The following is an 11171-nucleotide window of genomic DNA, read 5'->3' as shown; positions in this document are numbered from 1 at the left end:
ATACGTTAAAGCAGCCATTTTAGCAACATATCGTGATGAACCATGTGGACCATGCATTAACAAAACTGAAGAAATACAGGTAATACTGCAAATATTAATATACGTCTTACTTATGGTCTATTGTCTACAGCTAAAAACCAGTCATGTGCACACGTAATAAATGAAAGTCTCTACTTGATTTAAATCGAGAGTTCACCCATTTTAAACTCCATTTCAGGAAAGGGTCTCGAATAGACAAACGGATTGTTACTTGAGTCATGTGTGATCAGGGTTTGAGCACATGCTCTTTACTTTTGATTAGGGTATCCGGGAGACTCACTCCAAACACTGTTTTGTAATGCCCTATACCATATGATTATTGCCCATTACAAATGGTTTATTTTATAGTTATCTGTTCACAATTCAAATCCTGTGCATGTTGATTCCTGTTATTAGATTCCATTTTGTTAATGATATTAATTTGTTTATTACGCGTATTTAATATAGTTGTAATATCTTTAAAGTTGTAAATTAACGCTAAGTGCTTTGCACGGAAGCTTAACCATATCAGTACGTACTACTTCTCTGTTCTTTAAGTACTGAAGACTAGAAAAATGTTATGACGTAAAAGAAAGTAATTTTAGAACTAGTAATTATCAAATTTCTTATTAAATATCAAGCTTAGTAATCTTTTTTTTAATAATTAACAAGAATTGTAGGAATAATCAAAAAAATGGATCAAAAGATTGCGATCTTGACCCTGTTTTAGGAATGTTTCAAAAAATGCATCAAAAGATTGGAATCTTGGCTAATAATTAGTTTTTGGATTAGGAACTACAACATTTTTGAACGGCCCCTAAATCGAGTTTTAATATTTTCTACGGAATAAGTACATCATACTGAGTTAAGTGATAGCTTACATTTGGCTACACGATATGTAGTTATCCAGATATAACACATACAAGAAAAATTTTTGATTGAAATATATTGGATCTTCTGATCCAAAAATAGAAAAATTATAGACATAATCTTCGTTACGCGTAGTGCTTAATCAAAGTTTTAAGTGATAATTATTGGGTAGGTGGGATGATTAGAAAATATGTCGTTTTAAATAGTTCCTTCAAACAGACCACAACCAGACCACACAAGGAATGTATGTGTTGCTTTACCACATCTTCTTCTTCTACTTCTATGTGAGAATTAATATATATGTACCTCAGCATAAGAATATTTTTCTCTATCGAGTGAATGTATCAAGTGGTAGAACTATTTCGAGCTGGATACTGTAAATCACGATCAGTCTAGAAGGCAGCTTTTGGTTTTGTTAAAACAGGCTTTTACTTTTATAATCCAGATGATATAACTGAGAATTAACTTGTAGTATCTATTGTTACTCATAACATTTGAATACTCTTGATTCTTCAGCACATACTTTTCCCGCGGAAGCTCATGTGGCTTGGATAACACGTTGAGCTGTAAGTCCTTGTCTCGTATAGCCTTGGTGCTGAAAGAGATGTTGAACCCCAATCCAACCAAATTGGATACATGCAAAGGAAAAGTTAGAACAATGAGCTTCTAGTTAAAATACATATTGGATCATAAGTCAGAACTATCATGAAAAAAGTCTTTCCCATTAATATGGAGGATGGCAAAATCGATATTGGTATAGTGTCTTCTCTTCCCAGATGTTTTGTAGAGGCAGGATAATAGAGATCAGCAAATCTGAAATATTGTCATCATCTTCTTGTATAATAAATTATAGTATGAGTCAAAAAATGTAAAAGCAACTGAAGCAAACAATGGATCCCTCTGTAATGGAAAATGAGGATTTAAGACCATCCACTTCTACAAACTATTCATAAACAGTACAATCATCATTAAGGAAATGTCTTGGATGCTAGGAGAGATATCATGCAAATTGGGTTCAATGTGCAATCTGTTTACCTTAGTGGCATGAATTGTATTCTATCAGAGTTTGGCCCATTTATGTATATTGTTGTTGATTCTTAAATTAATTTCTACTATTTAATTTGCTGCGTACTATTTGCGGTACTCGTAAGCCCACATATAACACAACTTGTGACTGAAGAAAGGTGTTTGTTTCATTGTTCCTTGCAGCAAATTTGACTTCTTTACCTCTATTTAACCATAGAACGCAGAACATGGGTCAAAAATGACCCAGCAGAAATTTATGTATACTTTTTTCCCTGTAATATTTGTGGGATAGTAGCTGTTCTTTGTGACATCTTCTATTGGTTTGTTTACTACGTAAAAATAATGTACTTAAGTTTCTTGGTTTGCTTTTATTTCTAACATTTTATTTTATATATTTATATACGTAGTATGCATACCATGGGTCATTTCTGACCCGAGGTTTATTTGAGTATTAGATTAGTATTATATATTAGTATCAGTATATAATACTAATATTAATCTTTATATAAGTATTAGATTAGTCCTTTACTAGTTGTTTTATTAAAATGCAAATGTATTAGTAGTATTATTACTACTACTACTAGTCTTGTACTTTGAATCGGATTTTTTTCTAGAAATATGTTCTCTGAACAGACTAATTATTTGATGGCTAACTTTTTACGCCAGAAATCGTCGAAGAAATAAGAATGTGTACCAATCTTGAGGGTCGCCGTGTTGCAAACGAAAAACAGCGACAATGGAAGGAAGTAACAAACGAAGAATTGCTTGCATTTTTTGGATTGTTACTTTTAGCAGGTAAATAAAAGAGTTGGGATGTGGCTGTTCGAGAGCTGTTTCTGGATTCTAGGTCAAATCCTATGTATTGTGTTACAATCGGTGTCCAAAGATTTGAAGATATTCGAAGAATGTTGGGGAAAGTTCATTGCAAACTGCCGACAACTTTTTAATCCTAGTGAGTGCGTTACGGTGGACGAACAATTAGTCTCTTTTCGTGGCCGTTGTAAGTTCTTACAATACATGCCAAACAAACCAGAAAAATATGGTATTAAGATATTTGGGGTTTGTGATTCCGCAACGTCTTACGCACAAACAAAAGTTGGAATCAATAGTGAAGAGTTTGTGTAATCAGTTTGCCAATTCTGGAATAAACATAACAATGGACAACTTCTTTGCAGATATTGAATTAGCACAGGAATTGATGAACAAAGGACTAACAGTCGTTGGAACAATGCGTCACAACAAACCAAATATACCACCAATTTTGAAACCGAACAAAGATCGAGAAGTGCGGTGATCTGTTTTCTCATTCAACAATAACATTACACTCACCAGCTACGTACCTAAGAAGAACAAGTGCGTCATTGTACTAAGCAAAATGCACCATGATTCTGAGATCGATTCTTCCAATGATAAGCGTAAACCCGAAATAATTCTCTACTATAATAAGACGAAATCAGGGGTCGATAAATGGACAAATTGGTCAATACTTACACTGTTAAACGACAAACTCGTCGATGGCCAATGGTTATTTGGTTCAATATGTTAGATGTTGGAGTTTTGAACGCCTATATTCTATTTACTGCACTATATCCAAATTACTACAAGAACGTGGCGTATCAGAGAAGATTATTTCTTACAGACTTGTGTGACGAACTTATCAAACCATACATCATGATCAGAAAGAATACATTTCAAAAACATATTTTGGTTGCTATGGAAAGGGTTGGAGTAATCTGTGATGGCAAGAAAGGACCTCAACCAACAACGGCAAGCAAGAAGAGGAAGAGGTACCTGAAATGTCCCACAAACAAAGACAGAGAGTCTTCCAAAGTTTGCACGAAGTGCAAAAAGTGTGTGTGTGCTGAACATTCAGTTACATTTGTTGTTTGTGAAGACCGCAATGGCAAGTAAGAAAAGGAAAATGTGCCGTAAATGTCACAGAAAGACAGAAAGCATGGAGTGTGAAAAGTGTATGTGTGTAGTGAAGATTCAGTTTTATTTGTTGCTTGTGAAGATTGGAATGGTTAGTAAGAAAAGATAGAGGTACCAGAAATGTCCCATAAACAAAGACAGAAAGCTTTCCAAAGTTTCCATAAAGTGTGAAAAATGTGTGTGTAGTGAAAATACAGATGCATTAGTTGTTTGTGAAGACAGCAAATATTGAAAAGAGGGACCTTCAATGTAAATACTTTTTTTTCAGAAAAGATATTTTACGTATTGTAAGTTGATGGATACAAGAATTTTGTGCTGATAACTGCATTATCCAGCAATATTTGTTTCTTTCTCGGTAACTTTACGCAATACTTACTAGTGTATAGTCAAAACAATATATTTTCATGTTGTAGTGTATATTATTAAAAAATAAATAAAAAAACTAAATTTATTATAAATAAAGAATTCAATGAAAAGAAACACTGAATTAATGGGAAACTATGAATAAATTGTTTTAAGCATACCAAATACACCTATAAAATTGAAATTGAGTATGAGTCAAAAAAGACCCATGTTATGGAAACTAAGGTGCAATTTATATCATGCGTTTAAGGGTTAAATAGCTTCGATAGTCAATAATATGCTAAGTACATAGCCTTACTCTCCTTTATCTTACATAATGAAATTACTTATGAAAATCATTGGAATCATTATAACATTGCAACAATGATAGATATGTTAGAAATTACACTGTATGTCAGTGATGTACTGTATGGCCGCTTAATGTGAAACAGGAGCAAATAAGTCATACTTTAGGGTCTCTTCCGTTTTCTATGCTACTCTGAAAGGACACGTTGTTGAATGTGCACAAATCACATAATTTCTCAATCTTTCTTCTATTTCTGTTTTTTTTTTCCTGCTTCCTGTTCAACCCCTTGAGTTCCAGCGATATCCAGGTGGATGTTATACAATACAGATTGGCCCAAATGTAGGAATGCGGTTCCGTACTGATCGGTCATGACTTTTATATCATTTGCTTATTCTTATCCATAAGGTATCGACTTAGTTTCTTCCTTATTGTTCTTAATTTATTTTTACTTATTAAGCTCCGAACAAGCCAAAGCAAATAAATTCATTATATGAACAAATTAAAATGTCATACTTGATCGATGGTGATCTGTATACCTACTTTTGGGTCACCCTGCACTCCGTTGCAAAATACTAGGGACATGCAAGGGGATGTTATGAGAACGAGTTAGTTCTGCTGTTTCTCCTTAGGTAACAGCACCTTCCTAATCTCTGGTCAGTGTTGCCAACCTGAAGCAGCACAAAATCCCTTGAGAACATCAAAATTTCCCTTTTTCAGCCCAAATGTTCAATAATGCAAAGATTTATTTGAACTCAGTAATGTGAATGCCGTCTTCGCGCATGCATATGTGTGTGTGGTGTTTGAATGTTCGCGCAGTGGGTGTCTTTGAGTGGATGTGTATAATTTATCTAAAACGGAAGTTATATATACATGTGTGTGTGTGTGTGTGTGTGTGTGTGTTTGTGTGTGCAAGCGCGTGCGATTGTACAAAAAATGATATTCATTGAACTTTATACAATAGCTGTAAATAAAAATCGGGTATTGCAGCACGCACATAGGAAAATGACGCCTGGAACGTAAGGGGTAAATATGTCTAGGGCAATTTAGGTCTTGACTACGAACTTTTAAAAGTAACTACGAAATTGCATAAATCCGCCCGGTACTAAAGACTGTATCTTGCTGAATGGGCTTCTTATCCAAAAGATTAAGAAAGAATTTTTACAGTTAAAAGTAAAGACTTAATTATATGGTTAATATTATGATAGACTGTTACATTCATTCCTGCTATGCATGAAGTTAAGAAGAAATCATAGAGTTTTTTTTTTTATTTTCATTCGCGGGCTAAATTGGTCATTACTGCTCTAGATATTAAAAGTGTGCTAATGGTCATTTAGTAATTGTAATTATTTTTAAAGTGAAAAATAAATAATAATTATCAGAATTTGTTTTCGTATAATTAAATTATTTTTCCTGCTATTTTGACTATATTTTTTTTATCTTAACAGGTACGTACGAATTCACGTGAGAATGATACATCCACTGAAGATGGTGAACACAATCATAATGAGACTATACATACAAAACAGGAAGAAGAAATAAATGTTAACCGAAATGTATCAATAGACAATGACACAGTAACAACAGAAGGAAATTATTGGAATATTACAACAGATATTACGTCAACCTCCGAAACCTTCTCAGAGGTTGAAACAGTTGAAGAATTAGAACAAAGTACAGGCTTAAAACATTCAGAGGTGAATAATGATGAAAAATATAATACAGTTAAACCTATAGTGAATATAAGTGAATCGGTAGAATCAACATTAATTGCACCTCCAATGGATTCTGATTATACCACACCAACACCAATTGAAACAGAATCTTCCTCATCAGACATCTCTCCAACAACAAGCACCACCAGTACGACTATGGAGACTCCTGTAACAATTCCCTTGTACATAATCATGAGAGATCCTCACTATCACGAAATTGACGATTGTATATACCATTATTCACATGTCGTCTTTAAGATGGGCGATCCAAAATATCACGCTCACATTGGTGAACGTGTAATAGAAAAGGAACGAGAAGAAACTGTAGACAAGGGAATAGAAACAGATGATGACACTTACAAAGACAATAGCAACGAGGAAGTTGATATCACCAAAAATATCATCAGGCAAGATGGAGATTCGAAAGAAATTAAAACTAGGAAATCAAGATGTGTTTTCAGACATAAGAAAATTTCAGAGAGTAAACCGTATAAAACATGGTCGGCACGAAGTGATAGTTCTACTGTTACTTCTAAGGCATCTTCCCCAAAGGCATCATTTTCTAAGGCATCTTATCTAGGGACCAACGATAAAACTGGTAAAGGCAAGATAAATAAATCGTACTCCGTAAAAAGTAAACCAATAGTTGTAAATACAGAGAAAGCTTTAATTTCAAACGCAACATCTAAAGAAACGGGAGATATTATTAGGCAAAAAGTTCTTGAACACTATAGTAAACTTGATCCATGGATAAATTACAATCTTTGATGTAACTAGGTCAGAGATTCTCAACTTTAAAAATTACACAAATTAATCTGCAAATAATTAATTTTGAATCTAACCAATATTAGAATAATTAATTGAAATAGAACTTACTCAAATATTTAATGCAATCTCCTCGTTCGTTAGAAAGTTTGTAATATTTTATTCAAACTTTATTGATTGCTAATTTATGGCTTGAAATGACAAAAGTTGTAAATCTCTGATTGAGAATACACATAAATTAAAATGACTTTTAAGTTTATGTGTAATGGCCTTAAGTATTGAAGAACTTCCTAGAAATGTACTTTCCTCCCTTTGTAAATTGTATAGAAACTGAAAATAAGCAATGTTTTAGTGGATGCCAACAAATAATTCCAAAGCAATAAAGCACTCCACTTCAAGATATTTTATTAACCGTGATATAGACAGTTTGTGTATAAAGTTCTATTGAATTCTCTAGTATCAAAAGTATACCTTGTTGCTAATGTATCGCAATACGAGATGATTTTAAATATTGTATAACATATTAGACATGAGTGAAGTAATCTTTAAATAGAAATGGTATGTCAATATCTTCCATGGAAAGCGCCAACACGGTATCATAAACATATTCCTACTAAAGAAAGTCTAAAATAATATTGTTTCATAAGAGTTTTGGTCAAGGTAATATCATGTCATGCTATTCAGTGCCATTCAAAATGTTTATCAAAATCTAACTCGCATACTAAGCTGTTCTACATTTTGAAAATTTTCTATTTTGATACACTTTTCAGTTAGGACAAAACAAAAATTGCTATAACAGATTTAGGTATGTGTAAACCCAATATCAAAAAATACTCACAAATTATTTTATCATTTTCTTATCAGGAAAGGATTGATGTTCTGTAAAAGAGTATCAGTTTGTGAAATGATGATCTTATTTCGTTTTAATTATGCTAATGGTGAAACAATATAAATGTCAAACTACTTTTCTTGTCTTTATTTAATTTTCTTGAGAGATTTGAAAATAAGAAATATTTACTGCATAAAATACACTTTTCCACAAGTTAAAATATACTGTCAGTAACTATCTGCTCAAGCACGGATTCAAGCATGAAGACAATAATGTTATTTTATTATGATATTGATTATGTTCTACATCTCAATGTTAACAAAAAAAACTTTAAAAATTGCTTACGATTTGATTTCAGATTTGGGAATCTTTTTATACTTTCTTTCAATTCTCAGAATATTTAAAATATTTAAAATCAACGAGGTTAATTTGCTTTGTACATTTTTAAAGATGCTTATCAATTTCATCTCCGTATATGATTAATTTGGAATATCTGTTCTGATATAATTTTAAGAACTAGTTAGTAGTTATTTTACGCTGAAAATCATTCAGAGAATCATCTGAGATCCTGAAATGTAATATATTTTTCATGAGCAAGTTTCTAAAGTATTTTGATAACTCCACTAATTCCTGAAAGATTTAAATTTGAATATAATTGATTAAATTTTATTAGTTATTTTGAAGTATCATTATTAACAAATGAGGAATGTTCTTTTTCTGTTATAGGAAAAAAATGTTCCTGAACATAATATGAAACCTTCGTTGCTTTACAATACAGTAAATTAAATATCTAATCCTCTGATTGGGAGAAAATTAGTTGATATAGCTGTGTAATAGAAATAAATCTATTATTCAATTTACAGTATGTTGTTGTTTTCGAAATATGATCTTGTAGATGAACAAGCCTTATGAAAGAAATTATGAAAGCACACGAAAAATTATCTTGCAAAGTGCATTGGAATAATATACGGTATATATCAAAGATTTGTTTGCCAATGTTAATATTACCTAAGTTTAGTTAATGCATGAACTGGCTTAGGATACAACAACTTTAAAAGTGCCAGCTGGAGACTGCTTCATTGCTGCTTAAAATGTGCGCTTACATATTAATTTTACAGCGAACAAAATACTCGAAAGAATATTAACACTCTTACTTAAAGTCAATGTTGGACTATATCATGAAAACGTTATGATCAATTGTACACATTCACGATACTTATCAATATTTCACTTTGTTATTTATACTAGATTTTTGTAGAAGAAAAATTATACTTGACGGGCGAATCAATCATCGTTTTTGCCCAATCTTCTTTAGTATATTAATGAAGGACATACCATTATTATATTGAAATCAAATTTAGAACAGAACAAATCTCTAAACTTTACTTGTATAAACTTGTATACAATTTTCGATACAGTCAGTGATCTTAATTATTATGTGTTAATTTTATGTTATTATTTTTGGTTTTATTAACGTAAATAAAATTATCTTCTTTATCATTGGGTTAGGCGAGGAAGATAAGTAACTGTATGCTATGCATTACAAACAATACTTACAATTGTGTGTAAATCTTTAACCTATTCTTTTTTATTCAAAGTGAAAGTATGTACAAAAATTGAAACAGTTGTGAGTGTAAATATTTTTCTTCTGATATGTTCTGGAAATAATAATGTGCAATTTCATGTATCTAATAGTAACATAATGTAATATTATGTACAGATTATACCTGTATATAGATGTATAAAGTCAAGTGTACAATATATTTTTCGTGTAATATATGCCACTCACCTGCTTAAATATGAACTTCGCTAAAATATATTTAAATACTATCTTGTTTAACAGAATAAGTTTGTCAATAAAAATGTGGAAAATGAAATGAATGTATAAGGAATTGTTTTCTTTAACGTAAAAAATATTTTAGGTTTTTTAACAGTTTGGAAATGTGTGTCTCAAATAAGGCATGCTAAACTGTAAATTCATGTACAGAATGAGTGTAAATTATTATATGTGTATTAAACTAGTACAGATGTTATATAAATGCACGCTTGACTAAAGTATGATGAATGTGCTTGAAACCAAAATTCACCGGTGTGCACATTTCTGATGGTGTTATTCCGCGTGCAATTTTATGACATTTGCTCACGAATAAACACAACTATTTATTTGCTTTATATTTATTGATTTATTTATCCATACAATAAGTAAACAAAGAAGTCTTTCTTAGTATCTATATATTTAAAGTGAATAAACAGTATTATTTCCTTTACATTCTAATAGAGTAAGAATTGTATGCTCAAAAGTAAAACAATACTCTTATATCTAAATGTAATTTATACGAAAATGATTATTAGAAAGCTTAAAGAATTATTTGAGAAAAAAATAATTTGTAAAGAAAGATATCTACCAATTTTGTAATTCTGAATAACGATGTTAATGAATCGATTTAAAAATTTAAATGAAGTTTAATATCATTTTGAATATGGCTGTGTAATCAAGTCATTAAAAATACGAAACACAATACAAAAATATTTACCGATGTTAACTCTGTATTGCTTAAATAAATTTGAATTATCTTTTAAGTATCATACAATATAATTGTTTATCTATGCATTATTCAAAAATCATTTAGTCCTATTTAGGAAAAACAAATTTACTTTAAAATAGTTTTCTGAAGCGGACACTTTTAATCACGTTATTGTAGTCACTTGCAAAAATATGGTCGTCCCGGAAGCTAACCGTGCATTCCTAACAGCTTTATATTTTATATAAATATAACTAAATTTAAAATATATGACTTGATATTTTAATAACTTTACTTCCAATTCATGAAATGCAGAACTGACATCCGTGTTGTAGTGATTTTTCACAAAATAGAGAAACTTACAATGTATTTAGAGTAGTGCGTTTCGAACTGTTTTGTTGAATTATCTACGTTAGAAACCTTTATCAGATCAACTAACGGGTTACAACTAAAAATCTGCACAAAATATGCGGAATCATAAAATAAAACCTGTTGTCACAGTCAGCACTATGTCTTGATATAGTGATATACCAATACGTATCTGATACATCCAATGTTTTCTTTCTTTCAAATGCGAAGGAACTGCTAAAAAAAATGTCGTCACAGGAGGAAGTCCTCCGTTCACTCATTGATAAGTTCTAGGAAAAGAATCAGGAATTGGGAAAATCATATTATGTGAAACACTTTGTTGCTGAAGGTGTTTCAAAACGAAGATTTTACTCGATATGTAAATTCGGAACAATAGAAAGAAAGGCAGGAAGTAGTCAAAAACCAGCTATTGTGAAGAAGAAAAATCAACAAAAACTAAAGAAACTTTTTGAGAATAGATATGACATTACTAGTCAGAA

The 11171-nt window shown here is 31.3% G+C and overlaps 1 protein-coding gene across 2 annotated transcripts in view; it reads left to right on the top strand.

Annotated features, from left to right (window-relative positions):
• The window catches only part of LOC145686260 (uncharacterized), a gene marked incomplete in the record, with an annotated part of 54331 nt that extends 44358 nt beyond the window's left edge, over window positions 1–9973 (top strand). For both annotated transcript variants that reach the window (XM_081759375.1, XM_081759376.1), the window contains 2 exon segments: window positions 1–79; window positions 5941–9973. In XM_081759375.1, the coding sequence (XP_081615501.1) occupies window positions 1–79; window positions 5941–6975 (1114 nt within the window).
• Between the last annotated feature and the right edge of the window lie 1198 nt (window positions 9974–11171).

Source organism: Thermobia domestica, chromosome 5 (assembly GCF_964235325.1).
Source record: "Thermobia domestica chromosome 5, izTheDome1.hap1.1, whole genome shotgun sequence".
NCBI classification, from domain to species: Eukaryota; Metazoa; Arthropoda; class Insecta; order Zygentoma; family Lepismatidae; genus Thermobia; species Thermobia domestica.
The sequence above is the reverse complement of the archived record's forward strand: the minus strand, read 5'-3'. Positions and strand labels throughout refer to the sequence as shown.